The 16,991-nt window shown below is 47.3% G+C and overlaps 1 protein-coding gene across 1 annotated transcript in view; it reads right to left on the reverse strand.

The window, feature by feature from the left end:
• Nucleotides 1-16,991, reverse strand: part of GCC2 (GRIP and coiled-coil domain containing 2) — a 73,527-nt gene that overhangs the window by 33,726 nt on the left and 22,810 nt on the right. Inside the window, exons 7-14 of the mRNA XM_078777053.1 lie at nt 15,503-15,702; nt 14,371-14,686; nt 11,858-11,958; nt 11,648-11,746; nt 11,427-11,516; nt 11,177-11,320; nt 4,549-4,632; nt 3,219-3,381 (exon numbers count right to left, since the gene is read on the reverse strand). Coding sequence (XP_078633179.1) covers nt 3,219-3,381; nt 4,549-4,632; nt 11,177-11,320; nt 11,427-11,516; nt 11,648-11,746; nt 11,858-11,958; nt 14,371-14,686; nt 15,503-15,702 — 1,197 coding nt within the window. The remainder of the gene's footprint in view (nt 1-3,218; nt 3,382-4,548; nt 4,633-11,176; nt 11,321-11,426; nt 11,517-11,647; nt 11,747-11,857; nt 11,959-14,370; nt 14,687-15,502; nt 15,703-16,991) is intronic.

Here is a 16,991-nt window from a genome sequence, read left to right on the forward strand (position 1 = left end):
TCAGCTAAAAAGTACCCTAGTGTAGAACATGACTCAGAACCTCTGTTACCTCACTGAAAACTCAGAGCCTCCTTTCACAGGCACTTTTAACATCATTCGTGATTTCTTATTTGTCATTTAACAGTGATGGTAGACATCGACAGCAAGCATGCCCAAAAGAAAACGGAGTGTAGAACCTGCAGCCCAAAGCTCTCCTCCTACATGCATCCTTCATGTACCATCCATGTCTGATCATGGGGATTTCACGCCCCTCCGTAAAATTAAAGGATCTGCTTCAGAAAAACTGCAACTGCTTCAAAAGATCCGGGATAGACGTCTCAACCAACCGCATGACTCCCCATGTCGTATGCAATCAGTATGTGATCAGATCCCGGCAACTCTTCCTGATGACCTAGAAAGAGTAGGATATCACAGCAAGTGTTATAAGCACTTTGTCCGCCACTTTCATCGTCTGGGAGATGATACAGAACCAGGGCCATCAACCTCATCATGGCATCACTCTCCTCGTAAACCAGGAGGTTCTGCTGAACCCATCTTCCCGCCAGAGTGTATATTTTGTGAGAAAGTTGAGACCAAAGATGCTCATCGCAATACTGAGAGGCCTACAACCTTCCCATCCTTTAAAAACAAAGAAAATGCATGGGAGCAAATCGAAACACGGGCTGAGAAAATGGGTCTCTATCGACTCCATCGAAAGGTGAAAAACAAAGACCTCTTTGCATGTGAGGCCAAACACCATCCGTCATGTTTTAAAGCTTTCCGCACAGCATTCTACAACTATGAGCGTGCGATTCACAGAGCCGAAGCACCAAAGGAGCAGGCTTGCATGTCAGCCGCCCATGAAAAGGCATTCAACTCAGTACTGGAACACATTCAAACCCAGGTCATCCAGCAGAATAAAGTTCTACAGCTTTCTTCCTTGCGCTTGCTCTATGTCGAGGAACTGAAACTGAATGGATATGAGAACTCAAATTATCGGTCAGAGAAACTACTGAAACGCCTACAGAATGACCCAATCAAGGAGCATATCCACTTCACGAAGGTTGATCATGACAAATGTGATGTCATTTCTTTCTGGCTTGTGCACAGCTCAAACATAACAGTTTCCAATGCTCTCGCACGAGCATTCACACTCGGAAGCACAAACAAGAACCAAAATGTTGCCCTCCAACTTCGCCAGGGTATTCTACAGGCTTTCAGAGAGTGTAAAGACCAACCATGGCCACCAACAGCTGAAGACATGGAGCTCAATCCTGAAGACATCCTACCTCCAGACCTTGTCCGCTTTCTCAGCGTGCTAATGACTGGCAAGGAGGGCATCGAGACAGAAAAGGTGAAGCGTCTGGTCTTCTCCATTGGACAAGATCTGTGCCGTGCAGTGTCAGATGGAAAATGGAAGTTACCAAAGCACATTCTCCTCTGTGTGACTGTAAGGCACCTGTTCCGAAGCAAACAGCTCACCACAATACTACACAGGCTTGGACACTCTGAGAGCTACGATTTCGCCTTGGAGTTGGAAACTGCTCTCGCCAAGGTCCTGGATGAAGTCTCAACTTATCGTACACCACAAATTGTGACAGGAGAGGGCAACCTTGTATTCCACTGTGAGTGGGACAACTTGAATAAAACCACTACCAGTGTGCACGGCAGCAACATTGTAAACAGTGCTGGAGGAATCATGGTGCAGGAGGTCAAGCCCGGGTTCGAGAGCAGCAAGGACCGAATGCTACCTACCATCAATAGGTCACAACAGCGTAGCCTGAAGGTCGACACACCAAAAACTCTCCCACCCTTGCACTTTACTCGCGTTGGCCCGAAGTTCCCTGAAGGCTCATCATTCACACCGCCAGCAGAGAATGACACAGTCTATGCCACTACGATGCAAGAGTACTACATCTGGCTCTTCATCAGATACATCGGAAGCTGTGGCCTGCAGCCTGTGCCTGGGCTAGGGGGTTTCACCTCTGCAACTGGTTCTCCCCCACCCAGCAAATCAACAGTCGACTACTGCACGCCTATCCACCAACCGATCACAGACAACGCAGTTGTTCGTGAGCTACTGAAGCGTTCCGAGGCAGCAACTGCTGAGGTGGGTCAGAGATGGGTCCTGAATACATTTGATCTGGGTGTCTGCATGAAAGCCCTGGCTGACCTGTCCCAGGTTTCACAGGGCATTCGGTGAACTGGGTGACAACTGGGATGCCAACCCTGAGGTGGAGAGGCAGTTAGAAAAATTCACCTGTGTGATGTACGGCCAGAGTCGCGAGTCATCAGTGGACATTGTCCGTGCCAAGCTGCTACGAAAAATGGTGGGAGAGGACAAGACCCTCACATCCAAGTCCAAGGTTGATCTGGCTCGCCTTCCTCCATGCCAGTCTGCCCTGAAGCCGCACATCCAGCGTGTGAACCACCGCGTAGCATTGTACAAAAGAGCCGATCAACCTATCATCGAAAAGCCAAAACCTTATGAGGAGCAAGGATGGATAAGGACTGATGAAGGACTGTTGAAACCAATGTGGTCCAGTGGTCCCATCCTACCAACCTCACTGGTGGATCTTCTGAACACAGGAGAGCACGAAGAGGAGGAGGAAGAGGAAGGAGAAGAAGAGTTTGACTCTGACGATTTCGATGAAAATGATGATGACTGACTCAGTGTAGAATCACTAATGCTAATGATGTTTATCTAAAACAAGCAAGAGAAGAGTGGTCACATTGAGTGCTAGGACTATTTTGACAGTTGTAATATTTAGAAAAATAAAACTTTGTGTTAACGTCTGTGTAGACGGACCTTAATATGAGTCTATTATTTCGTAAAACTGTGATTATTTTGTAAATAAAGCACTAATTAGCATACTAGTATACCATAGACACATGTAATCATGTTATGAATAGTTCTATCATGATCTATGCCCTTCAAAACATGGGTCTAGACACCTTCATTTTTCAATTATCTGCAATATTGGCTGAGATATGTCAAAAATCGTTTTTTTGATAATGGCAGCAGTAATTTGCATAAAAATGGTATGTGGGACATTTTTTCAGCTTGGGGCCATAGCTAGTCATTTTCTACACATTTTTTCCAATCTAGAAACACTGATTAGAAGTATATCTCCGGGGGGTGCAGGGGGACCTAGTCTTCCTACTAGACTACTTGCTGTTCTACGAATGAGAGTTAAAAGCTACAACACGTGTCCATAGACTGAAATGCAAAAAGGCACCTATCTCATCCTCGAGCGCCTTGTGTTGGTCTTCAGCCTCATGCAGCTGGCCCTCCAATTCCGCAGCCCGAACTTCACGTTCCTTTATGTGCTCATGCAGATCGGCCACTGTCCTCTCAAAGTCCGCAATCTCCATGTCCATCACCGCATTCTTCTGGGCATGCTACAGACGGATGTGTTACTTAGGCGAACCATTTGTGGCAAAAAGATCACATTCTTGTTCCATATGTATCTACAAACAATTTGTCAAACTAAAATAGCAAATAGAAAGCATCTGAAAATGCAAATCCCGTCCGCAGCCATTTATATTCAGATGTCTTCTTCTTTTTTCTTTTCTTTTTTGGTATACAAGATCGAGGCTCGTGTAAGAGCTAACATTGATCACAAAAAGACAAAACTGACACATAAAACATAAAACGTATGATAAAGGGAGCGGGAGACAATATGGAGAGCAGGGACATCGGGAGATCTGTGGGAGCGAGAGGGTTTGGGGGGTGGAGGCATGTGAAGGGGGGGGGGGGGGGGAGGGAGAGGTAAAAAACACATTGACACTGCTCGGACCTCCAGGAAAGAATTCGGTATTTCAAAATTATTAATTTGGCTTCTCCATATTCACATAATAAAGCTTTGTTGAAAATTTGGTGACAAAACTCAAATGGTAAATTAAAATTTCAGGTCATTTGGATGAAAATTGATGATTTTAGGTGACTGTCTGACCTTTGACCTTTTGACAAAATTATTAATTTGGCTTCTCCATATTCACATTATAAACCTTTGTTGAAAATGTGATGACAAAACTCAAATGGTAAAAAAGTTACGGCTTGGACAGACACAGACACAGAAGTGATTGCAAAACCCGTCTCCTGCTGCCAAGTGGGCAGGCCAATTTATTTTCAACAGTGTCTCAGGTTTGTGGCAGAGATTCAACAGAGGCCTATATGTGCAACGCAAAGACATTAGGACATATCATTGTACCATCACATGGATAAACCAGGACATTCATGGACAATGGACGAATAAACAAGATATCTTGGAGTCCTCAACATCATGAGCAATGTGACCAGATAGTGAGAAAGGCAAGTGAGACACCAGTTACTTGATCAAATAAATAACTTGAGTGATTGACATAAAGCTGCTTTACAATACAATGACAATATAATGCATATGATAATCCAAATGCAGGAACTTGTAAAAATTCCAAAGCACCACTCTACAACATTGAAGCTGTGTTGGAGTGATGCCTTCATTTACCAATTGACCCGTGCTATCATGGTGATCAGCGACGTGGCCTCCACTAAACTCGGTGCGAAAACAATAATTAGTCGCATACCTTTCGAGCTTGGTCGAGTTCTTTTGTGCAGGCACGCAGTTGCTCCCTCTCATGAGCCAGTTCCTTCTGAAGCTCCGCAGCCTCCTGCCGAAGCAATGGAAATCAGATGTGCTCATAGTTGGGGATGCCTATTGCCCAAGCATCATAGGATGAAAAGTGATGCAGGTGAGCAGGTAGACTTAAATATCAACTGTAGCATATGAACTGTATTACTCAATAACATGATATTGAGCCAACGTTTCCCACAAGGCCAGCCTGATGACAAAAGAGCACTCAAAAACAACGTAGTATTGCTCGGCGATGGATGCTCTTCCAAGAGCAACAAGTGCACATACACCTCCTGAACCTGTTGAGCAAGTATAATTTTGCAGCATAAACAATAGGTATGAAGGACAGTGTGACAGTAGTCAGAGTCATTGTTCAAATTGTAAATGACAATGACAATAGAGTAAACAGGACGGCTTGAACAACTGAGGCCCAATGAGGGGGGAGCCCCGTCCTGTTGAAAAATTATTTGCAGGTCTTCAATCGGGTTACAGGTCTTCAATCGGGTTGCAGGTCTTCAATTTGTGGGAAGGTGAATCCTTGCAACATTTTCATGTAAATTTGTGAGGTCGCTGTATCCTCCGCAAAGAAAAACGGACCCACCAAGTGGTCATGGAGAAGGCCACTCCCACACATTGACCTTGGAATGTCACGTATGTGTTCAATGACCACGTTGAAATCTTCACACACAGATCCTCACATTGTGCCGGTTGACTTTCCCTGATACATGAAAGCAAGCTTCGTCTGTGAACATGACCTTTTTCAGGTAATCTTCACCGTCCTCGATGCGATTGAGCATTTCCAAGACAAACTCCTTGCATTTGGGTCCGTCATTTGATTTGAGTCCCTGCAGAATCTGCACCTTGTAATCATAAAGCTTCAGTCTTTTATGCAAAATCCTATGTACAGTGGTGGCTGGTAGTCCCAGTTCTCTGGATGTGCGTCTGATTGATTTTCTGGAACTTTGTTGAAATGATTCACACACTCATTCAACGTCTGCTGCACTTGTGCTTGGTCGACCGGTACTTTTCTGTTTTTGACAACTCCCAGTCTCTTTAAACCTCTTGTACCACTGGTACTAAACTGCAATAGCAGATTCCTTCCATACCTTGTATGGAAATTACACTGAATTTGTGTATCGGATCTCATCTTAATCTCGATGAAAATAAAGAAAATTTTACGAGTTTCTGTATCATATAAAACAAAGAGTATCGTTGTGTCATTTGTGGTACTAAAAATATTAAGAAGCAAAGTTGTCCTGGTCTTTTTGGAACACCCTGTATAATGCATTTGATTTTATGGAATGAAACAATCGATAATTCCTGCAATGAGGCCATGACATCCAAACACCCTAAAGCAGAATTCCTCTATTTAGGAGACTTCAATGTACAGCACAGGGAGTGGTTGAAATCTTCCTACACGGATGTTGGGGGAGTTGAAACTCTTACATTTTCCAATCTCAATGGTTTGGAACAAATTATTACCCATCCTACCCATATCCTAGATCGTCATTACCACTCTTCCAATACTTTGGATTTGATCTTCACCTCCAATCCGTTGTGTTACAGCTACACAATTTCACCTCCAATTGGTTATTCTGACCACAATCATGTGAACATCACTTGACTTTACTGATATCCCAGCTTCCCTATTTTGCCTTTCCTCCTTCACTCTCATATCATGCTGTCTCTCCGACCGCTCTATCTCTGTAATTGTTGAAGGTTCAACATGTTCCTCCTTCCCTATCAAGAGTGGCGTCCCTGAGGGTTCTGTTCTGTCGCCAACACTCTTCCTTCTTTTTATCAAGGACCTTCCTTCTTCTACAAATAACCAAATGCACTCATATGCTGATGACTCGACATTACATTCCTCCATCTTTTTCCCATCTGCCCCATCTTCCCTCACTCGATATACATCTCGTTTTATCACAGCCACATCTTTAAATTCGGATTTGGACAAGATTTCCAAGTGGGGTAAATGTAATCAGGTTAAGTTTGATGCTTCCGCTCAATTTATTCCCATCTGTCTCTCTGTATAAAACTCCTCTCAACGCTCCAATCTCCTTTGAAAGCTCAACAATTACACCATGTGATTCAATAAACCTACTAGGTATTACCCTAACAACAAATTTATCCTGGAATCCACACATTACACAAATAGCCAAGTCTGCATTGAAGAAATTGGAAGTCCTGTTCAGATGTCAAAGATTCTTCCCCTCTCAACGTGTGCTTCAACGATATAAAGGATTGATCCGTCCTTGTATAGAGCACTGCTCTCACATCTGGGGAGGTACTAGCTCCACATACTTACTGGACATAATTGAATCCAAAGTAATTAGACTTGTCAACTCTTCCAATCTGACCTCAAAGTTCAACCCACTCTAATTACGCCGCAAAGTTGGCTCGCTTTCTCTTTTCTACAGATATTACTTCAGTTTCCACTCCCAAGAACTTGTTGCTTGTGTACTTTCGTCATTAACTAGACCACGGAATACTCGACAAGCCAATACATCTCATGATAATTGTGTGGCCATTGGCAACTCAAGGGTGGCTCGTTATGGTTTATTTCTTCCCTGCACTGCTAAACTCTGGAACTCTTTGCAATCCCATGCATTTCCAAACACTTACGGCCTCCCCTTTTCAAAAAGCAGATTTTTTTTACTTCCTCAAAAAACTCTTAGACCAATCTCTTTGTCTTCATTATTTTTGTCAATGCAGTTCTTTTATTTAAGGCCTGGCCTCGATGATGGCTCATAGTCCGTGACTGGAGCCCACAACATTGAAAAACAAAAAAACAAAAATCCATATTTTGTTTTGTTTCGAGGGCTGGTGATCTCATTTTGAATGAGAGAGGGCTGGTGATTCACAAACGAACAGAGGATAAAAGAGGAAGAGGGTGACAACTGACAAAGGCATTGCACATGAGTGGGTGAGTGGCAGAAAGAAAAGGGGCGAGAGGGTGAGGGATGAGGGGGTGGAGGGGAAGGTCAGCTAGAGTTAAAGAAAGCAGGCATGTGGCTGTATGGGAAAATGAGAGACTAGAGGGAGGGGCATGACATGACAGACACAGGAAGTTGGTTCAGAGATGAGGGGAGAGGAGTGAAGGAATGAAGGTGAGTTTTCAGCTTTGGGAGAGTAACTATATGTGTTATTCTGGAAGAAGGAAGGAGGGATGAAAGGGTGAGCAGGGCCTGAGGCCTCGGGTGGCTGTGCAGGGACGGCGGATGAGGGAGAGATGGCTGCAGGCCAGGAAGGCTGCAGCAGTTAGGCCATTGCACAGTCTGCATTTAATTTCTGCACCACAAACTCATAATCAACTTACTACTGTCTTCCCTATTTTTCTCTCTCCAACACACCAACACACCAACACACCAACACACACACACACACACACACACACACACACACACACACACACACACACACACACACAACTACCAATTCCTGTCTGGGTTTATTGTTTTCATCAAAAATATCTGGTGGTCGTGTTTACAGTCTGTTGTTGGTTTAGGGTAGGCGTGGCGAACCTCAGACCCATGACACGTTTTAATCCGGCCCCTGTAGTAAAGATTTAATATTTTACATAGCTATTACCACTGAACTAGACAACAACTCAAGAATAGCAACAACAAGTATTCCCCTCAACGTGGACACTCATCATCCAAAGGAAGCAATCTCTCAAGTTACATTAGGCAAGTTACTTTAATATTGATATTGGTATTATGTCTATTATTAAAATGTATTCGATTTCCATTATTACGCCCATCACCGAAGGTGGATGGGGGTTATGTTTTCACCCCTGTCTGTCTCTTTGGGAACAGGATATCTCAAAAAGTTGTGGACGGATGCAGACGAAATTTGGTGGAGACGTTGTATATGTGACAAGGACGAAATGATTAGACTTTGGTGAAGAAAGGGATTCGGTTGCAAGAATTTTTAAGAGTGATTCTTCACCATTGAGAGATAGGGAGAAAACTATATATAGCTGGTTATCTCAAAAAGTTGTGGACGGATTATGACAAAACTTGGCGGACGAGTTGGCTAGGTGACAATAACAAGTTGATTAGTTTTTGGGTTTTTTTGTATACAAGATCGAGGCTCGTGTAAGAGCTAACATTAATCCCAAAAAACAAACGGACACATAAAACATATAACAAGAAGACGTCATGCGGAGCACGATACTTGCAAAATCCACCCCCCCCCCCCCACCCACAAGAAAAAAAATTCCATTGATACAGCAAATTGTCCATTTCATCAAGATTAAAATTGACAATCTTGATCAAAGCTCGGGTCAATAGGAAGAAAAGTGATGATTTTTCAGATGAAAAATTATGATTTTGGAAGGCTGACCTTGAGTTGACCTTTGACCTTTTGACCTAAAAAAAATAGTTAGTTTCCCTATTTAGTGACTCAATGTGCAAATGCTGTTCAAATTTCAAGTCAATTGGATGAAAATTGAGGATTTTAGAAATTTGGCCTATGTTGACCTTTTGGCCTATGTTGACCTCAAAAATACTTGGTGGTTGAATTCAGTGACCAGATATGCAAGTCCTCTTCAAATTTCAAGTCAATCGGATGATAATTGAGGATTTTAGAAATTTAGCAAAATTGGTGACCTTTGGCCTATGTTGACCTTTTGACATTTTGACCCCAAAAACAATAGTCTTCTTGATTTTGACCAACTCTACCATTTGGCAAAGTTTCGTGAAGATCGGTTGAAAATTGTGCCCTGTAGGCCGGTGACAAACAGACAGACAAACACACAGACAAACAGACAGACAAACAGACAGACAAACAGAAAGACAGAACCACAAACGCAACCGACCAATATATTTGAAAAATCTTCGATTTTGCAAGTAATAAAGGGAACGGGAGACAAGATGGGGAGAGAGAGGGAAGCACACAAGCACAACGGTAGAGAACAAGGACATTGGGAAATCTGTGGGAGGGAGAGGGCTTGGGGGAGGAGACAGGGAAAAGTGGTGGGGGGGGGGGGGGAGGTGGGGCGGGGGAGGTATAAACCAAATGGACACTGCTAGGACTTCCAGGAAGGAAGTCAGTATTTCAAAAAGGTGGATCTGGGGTGAATTACCGGGGGTAGAAAAGATCAAGGTTTTGGATGGGGGAAGATAAGAGATGGTGGTGAACAGCTGTTTTAAAGACCTGGAGGGAGGAGTGGGATTGGAGAGAGTGAGGGAGTTTGTTCCAGAGGTGGGAGAAAAGAGGAATGAAAGAGTGAAGGTGAGCAGAGAGTCTTGATTTTGGCAGTTTAACCAGAAGAGGGTTGCTGGCAGATTATTGTGCGACCTGAAGGAATATTTGGGGGTCAGAGCACTGACAGGGCTGGGGGGGCAAGGCCAGAGAGGAGTCGGTAGAAGACAGAAAGGCCACCAACCTGCCTGCAGTGAGCGAGGGAAAGGCCCTCAGAATCATGTAAAAGATTTTGGTTCTGGTCCGAATACTGATCCGGCCTATCAGTAGGACACAAAACATAAACTGTTCCTAGCCTGGCGGAGGTATGCGCTCTGCTCCACCGAGTGCCATTCTTATTACTTTTGTTTAGTTAGCATCAAGAAGCAGGATATTTACCTCCACCACCAAAGGTGAAGGTGGATGGAGGTTATATTTTCACCCGTTTGTCTATGAGCAGGATATCTCAAAGTAATGGATGTATTCGGAAGAAACTTGGTGGACAGGCTGGGTGTGTGACAAGATTTGACAAGCCGATTCGGTTTTGGTGAAGATTCGGATTCGGATACGAGAATTTTTTTTAATTCTCAAAATGATTCTTCATAACTGAAGAATGAGCCTGAGCCTGGTGTTGGCTTAGCGGTTAGGGTGCCGGCTTGGGATCCGAGGATCCTGGGTTCGAATCCCGGTCGATCGCCGAATTAACGCCAGGGGGGTTGACTCAGCCTGTCATCCTTCCGAGGTCCGCAAATTGAGTACCAGCTTGCTGGGATGAATGATCCCGGTGTGTACCCGGGTTTGGAATAGGTGCACCGTATCCCTGCGCATCGTAAGAGGCGATCAAGGGTTGGCGTCAGGAAGGGCATCCGGCCATAAAAACATCGCCTCAAACAGGGAACCATGATTGTCATAGGGCCCGCAAGGCTAACCCCCGCTCTAGCGGGGAAAATGGCCTCAAAACGATCATTCATTCAAAACTGATATAAGGCCAAAAACCAAGCTATTAAAAAAAACCCCCAAAAAAACATTTCAAAAAGTTTTCAATGAGTTGTGATAAAACGAGGTGGATGGATTGGTAGGTGGCAAGAACAAGGCGATTCGATTTTGGTTCAGGTCCGGATCCAGATTTGGCCTATCAGTGGTATACAAAACGTAAACTGTTAAGCCTGGTGGAGGTATGCTGTCTTCTGAGTGCCGTTCGAGTTATTAACGTTACATTCATGTTTATACCTGCAATAAAAACAGTCAGAATGATTCATTACATCACTTACTGTGTATGGGTTGTTTAAATTGCTGACAAATCACTAAACATATAACCGGCCCACAGCAAGTTTAACCACAGCTCTTACAGCTCTCCTACGATGAAAACCTAACACTAACATGATGTCGCTTGCCTTTTCGCTGGTCTCCCGGCTGGTGGTCTCTGCATGCAACTCGCTATGCACTTCAGCCATGGTCGTCTCCAGTTGCTGAATCTCAGTTCTGGCCAAGGCCAAGCTGCCTTGCAACTTATCATGCTCAGCCTTCACTGCATCAGCCTTTGGAAGGGAAACGTTTTAAAGGAAGGTGAACATAAGAGAGCAGGTGGTGATGGAAGAAAGGTGATGAGAGCTGGAAAAAAAAAAAACGCTCAGAAGGACTCACTTCCCGAATTGCTTCCTGCAGATATCGAGTCAAGTCATTCACTTGATCCTCTGCGACCTCAGCACGCTCGCTGTGTAATTTCAGTTCACACTGGATGAACAATCACAATGAGGCATGGACTTTTTGAATACAAAGTCTCCGTTCAGGACAGAGCGAGAGGTTACATGTCAGATAAAGATGTCTCAGCTCATGTAAAATAAACCTTAATCCAAACTTCTTACCTTTAAGCTCTCCGCCTGCTCTCTGGACTCTTTGAGGAGGTCGTTCAACTTCTCGCACTCACCTCTCACTCCTACAAGCTCCTCCGAGACACCCTGCATCTGTAGCAGGTAGATGACAGATTGGAGTGATCGTACAGCAATTAAACTCAATGCAACCTGGAGGTGACCAGCAATCCATCTTGAGTTCTAAGATGGTCGGTTGGCTCACACCTGCTTTTTGTTGGTGTCCAGCTCCTTTCTGGCCTTCAGGGCCACAGCTTTTAGCTTTCCCAACTTCTCCTCCTGTTGCTGGGCTTCACTCTCCAGTTGCGCTGTAACATTTATGTGGGAAACACAAGAACACAAAACAATGAGACAAATTAATCCTCGATGAAAATCATTTATAAATGGTTCATTTCCGGTGTGAAGCTTCTGACCACTTCCCTGAACCAGAAACTAAACACCACCAACGAGCATTCCAGAAAAGGCTCAGAATGTTCGACCTCGAGTCGGGGTTAAAAACGCGTGGCCTATGGTCCACATGAGTCCACCCTCAATCATCAAACAGGTGATGCTGGTGTGACTGTGTTCAAATTCATGGGGGTTCAGACCTTTGTTTACTCTTGCCACTTTAATTGTATGAAGCAAATTGAGAAAAATCTGTTTTTTGAGGAGGGCGGGAGAGGGATTCGTGAGGGGTGGGAGGGGGAAATCCACTCCAGGCTGATGATGGTCCGTGACAGCCAGAAATGCGTTCATGAGTTTATTCCCTTGCAAAGGGATTCCCTGACATTGGTAAAAATACGATACCTCTACCTCTTCAAAGCCTACACATATATATATATATATATATACTGTATATATATATATATATATATATATAAACACACACACACACACACACACACACACACACACACACACACACACACACACACACACACACACACACACACACACACACACACACACACGTACTCAGCGTTACTCAACATTACCCTGGGAAGTGAGGAAAGGAGGCCAAATTTACCAGTGCAAAGAGTACTGCTCTAACCTCAGCGTTGCCCAGGTAAAAGGAAATTGTAATACCCTCTGCCACCACCAACAGGTATCACTACATGGTACACATCTCCACAGAGAATTTATGCCCCCCGCCACCCGTCCCCCTATAATAGCGGACATGGATCCCCCCATTGGGGGAAGACCCTCTCGTGTTTCGGCCGTTGGTGCTCCTATGGTGGCAGCGAGTGTCCGGGAAGCATTGACAGAAAGAGAGTGGCAATCATATGTGTGGGAAAATTGCATGCTCAGCCAGGGTCGCCCAGTTTGATTCCTGGTCTGGGCGTGTAATTTTCCCACATATGTCGATTGATTATTTACAATCTTATTCATATATATATATACGCAGAAGCACCAGCCCAGAGTAGGGAGTCACACTAAATTAAGTTCCATATGAGAGCGTTGCAGTGAGCTCAGTGCAGCTCAGTAATGCTCGACTCTATGAATAATTCCCAGACAACGACTAGACTTTGATGCGAGCTTAATGCAAAATACAGACCTGACTAACTCCCACTAGGCTTTGGAGGTCTGTGACCTTGTAGCAAAAACTCGGTTTGGATCCGGCTCGGTAATTTTGGGCAAAAAAAAATTCTGGGTTGGCTCGGAACTCGGACAAGTTTGCATTGCATCAAGTGTCGGTAAATCAATCCCATGGATGATGCATGACCTCGTCCGAACCTGCATTGACAGGTACAGTAGGCCACAGCACTCCTCTCAATACAATACAACGATGTCCTATGGATGAAATGATAGCGATGGATTTGTTACTTGACAGTGCAAAGTTTGTTTCCATTTATTTCCATTAATTTCTTCACCCTCCCCCATCCACCCCACACCTGCCCCCACACACATTTTGGGTGGTATGAGCAATAGATGTGTGCAATATGAAAGCTAAATCTTTAAACCTTTTTGAAATATCTCGTACGCAAGCCAAGTTACCGAGATGGTTGCCATGGAAACCTAATACAGTCAATCAAAGCCGTGATCTAATTCTAAATCATGTCATGAGGAACAGATACCTACAATATTAAATGCAAATGGTCAACAGTTTTTGAAATATCGCGTAAACAAAAGTACATGGACGGATGATCGATCAGTTGGACAGAGCTCTTTTTAATGTCCCCCATTTCCGGTAAATAGCGATTGACAAATGTGATTATTACCCCCTTTATAGCTCGAGAATGGACAGTCTGACGAAGCACTGCAATACACTTTGTGAAATGCAAGCAATTGTACACTGGATACTTTTCATAATACGTGTAAGTTTCCATAAATATGATTGTCTTTCAAAAACAAATAAGAAAAATAAATAAATAAATAAATACAAATCAGCAAATAATGTCACTGTGGCGGGCACAAGGGGTAATAATTCCGCGCACCAGTGGGTGGCGCGAGCGCCCAGGCGGGGACCGATGGTACATGCCCCGCCCTTCGACCGAGCGGCCACGCCCGGGGACTAGGCGTGGCCTCGGCACATATATGCGGGCTCGAAGCTCGAGCCCGCCCAGTGCTGCAGTTCGAGGTTTCATAATAAAGACTCTTTTGGTTTTATCAAACGCGTTGTGGCCTACCTCTTTGGCAAGCAAGTTGTGTGCGCAGCACCACACTTCATCACTGTTGCTCAGAGCAAATGCAATGTGCTAAAAAGTAATGAATGTATGATGTGATTTGTTGGTGACACTTACAAATCTGACTTTTCAAATGATCAACCACGTCCAGAGCAGCTTCATTCCCGAACTGTTTCTCTGGATTGGCCACACCATCAGCATCCAGCTCTCCACCATCTGGTCCAGCTCTTTCACCCACGACTCGCATTCTCTTTTCTTCTAGGTTTTCATGAAAAGCTTCCACCTTGCGCCTGTCCTCCTCCACCTCGCGCCTGCCCCCCTCCACTTCCCTCCTGCCCTCCTCCACCTCCCTCCTGCCCTCCTCCACCTCCCTCTTGCCCTCCTCCACCTCCCTCTTGTCCTCCTCCACCTCCCTCTTGCCCTCCTCCACCTCCCTCTTGCCCTCCTCCACCTCCCTCTTGCCCTCCTCCACCTCCCTCTTGCCCTCCTCCACCTCCCTCTTGCCCTCCTCCACCTTCCTCTTGCCCTCCTCCACCTCCCTCTTGCCCTCCTCCACCTCCCTCTTGCCCTCCTCCACCTCCCTCTTGCCCTCCTCCACCTCCCTCTTGCCCTCCTCCACCTCCCTCTTGCCCTCCTCCACCTCGTGCCTGTCCTCCTCCACCTCCCCCTTGCCCTCCTCCACCTCGTGCCTGCCCTCCTCCACCTCATGCCTGCCCTCCTCCACCTCCCTCTTGCCCTCCTCCACCTCCTTCTTGCCCTCCTCCACCTCCTTCTTGCCCTCCTCCACCTCCTTCTTGCCCTCCTCCACCTCCCTCTTGCCCACCTCCACCTCGTGCCTGTCCTCCTTCACCTTCCTCTTGCCCTCCTCCACCTCGTGCCTGTCCTCCTTCACCTTCCTCTTGCCCTCCTCCACCTCGTGCCTGTCCTCCTTCACCTCCCTCTTGCCCTCCTCCACCTCGTGCCTGTCCTCCTTCAACTCCCTCTTGCCCTCCTCCACCTCGTGTCTGCCCTCCTCCACCTCGTGTCTGCCCTCCTCCACCTCGTGTCTGCCCTCCTCCACCTCCCTCTTGCCCTCCTCCACCTCCCTCTTGCCCTCCTCCACCTCCCTCTTGCCCTCCTCCACCTCCCTCTTGCCCTCCTCCACCTCCCTCTTGCCCTCCTCCACCTCCCTCTTGCCCTCCTCCACCTCCCTCTTGCCCTCCTCCACCTCTCTCTTGCCTGTCTCCACCTCCCTATTGCCCGTCTCCACCTCCCTCTTGCCCGTCTCCACCTCCCTCCTACCCCCGAACACTTCCTTTCTGTCCTCGTCCTCTTCCACTTCCCTCCTGCCCTCATCCAACTCCTTCCTGTCCTCCTCCACCTCCCTCTTGCCCTCCTCCACCTCCCTCTTGCCCGTCTCCACCTCCCTCATACCCCCGAACACTTCCTTCCTGTCCTCGTCCTCTTCCACTTCCCTCCTGCCCTCATCCAACTCCTTCCTGTCCTCCTTCACCTCCCTCTTGCCCTCCTCCACCTCATGCCTGTCCTCCTTCACCTCCCTCTTGCCCTCCTCCACCTCCCTCTTGCCCTCCTCCACCTCCCTCTTGCCCTCCTCCACCTCCCTCTTGCCCTCCTCCACCTCCCTCTTGCCCTCCTCCACCTTGTGCCTGCCATCCTCCACCTCCCTCTTGCTCTCCTCCACCTCCCTCTTGCCCTCCTCCACCTCCCTCTTGCCCTCCTCCACCTCCCTCTTGCCCTCCTCCACCTCCCTCTTGCCCTCCTCCACCTCCCTCTTGCCCTCCTCCACCTCCCTCTTGCCCTCCTCCACCCCCCTCTTGCCCTCCTCCACCTCCCTCTTGCCCTCCTCCACCTCCCTCTTGCCCTCCTCCACCTCCCTCTTGCCCTCCTCCACCTCCCTCTTGCCCGTCTCCACCTCCCTCTTGCCCGTCTCCACCTCCCTCTTGCCCGTCTCCACGTCCCTCCTACCCCCTAACACTTCCTTCCTGTCCTCGTCCTCTTCCACTTCCCTCCTGCCCTCATCCAACTCCTTCCTGCCCTCCTCCACCTCCCTCTTGCCCTCCTCCACCTCGTGCCTGGCCTCCTTCACCTCCCTCTTGCCCTCTTCCACCTCCCTCTTGCCCTCCTCCACCTTGTGCCTGCCATCCTCCACCTCCCTCTTGTCCTCCTCCACCTCCCTCTTGCCCTCCTCCACCTCCCTCTTGCCCTCCTCCACCTCCCTCTTGCCCTCCTCCACCTCCCTCTTGCCCTCCTCCACCTCCCTCTTGCCCTCCTCCACCTCCCTCTTGCCCTCCTCCACCTCCCTCTTGCCCTCCTCCACCTCCCTCTTGCCCTCCTCCACCTCCCTCTTGCCCTCCTCCACCTCCCTCTTGCCCTCCTCCACCTCCCTCTTGCTCTCCTCCACCTCCCTCTTGCTCTCCTCCACCTCCTTCTTGCTCTCCTCCACCTCCCTCTTGCTCTCCTCCACCTCCCTCTTGCTCTCCTCCACCTCACTCTTGCTCTCCTCCACCTCCCCCTTGCCCTCCTCCACCTCCCCCTTGCCCTCCTCCACCTCCCCCTTGCCCTCCTCCACCTCCCTCTTGCTCTCCCCCACCTCCCTCTTGATCTCCTCCACCTCCCTCTTGCTCGCCTCCACCTCCCTCTTGCCCTCCTCCACCCCCCTCTTGCCCTCCTCCACCTCCCTCATGCCCGCCTCCACCTCCCTCATGCCCGCCTCCACCTCCCTCATGCCCGCCTCCACC

Source organism: Myxine glutinosa, chromosome 5, assembly GCF_964187855.1.
Source record: "Myxine glutinosa chromosome 5, kmMyxGlut1.1, whole genome shotgun sequence".
Lineage (NCBI taxonomy): Eukaryota > Metazoa > Chordata > Myxini > Myxiniformes > Myxinidae > Myxine > Myxine glutinosa.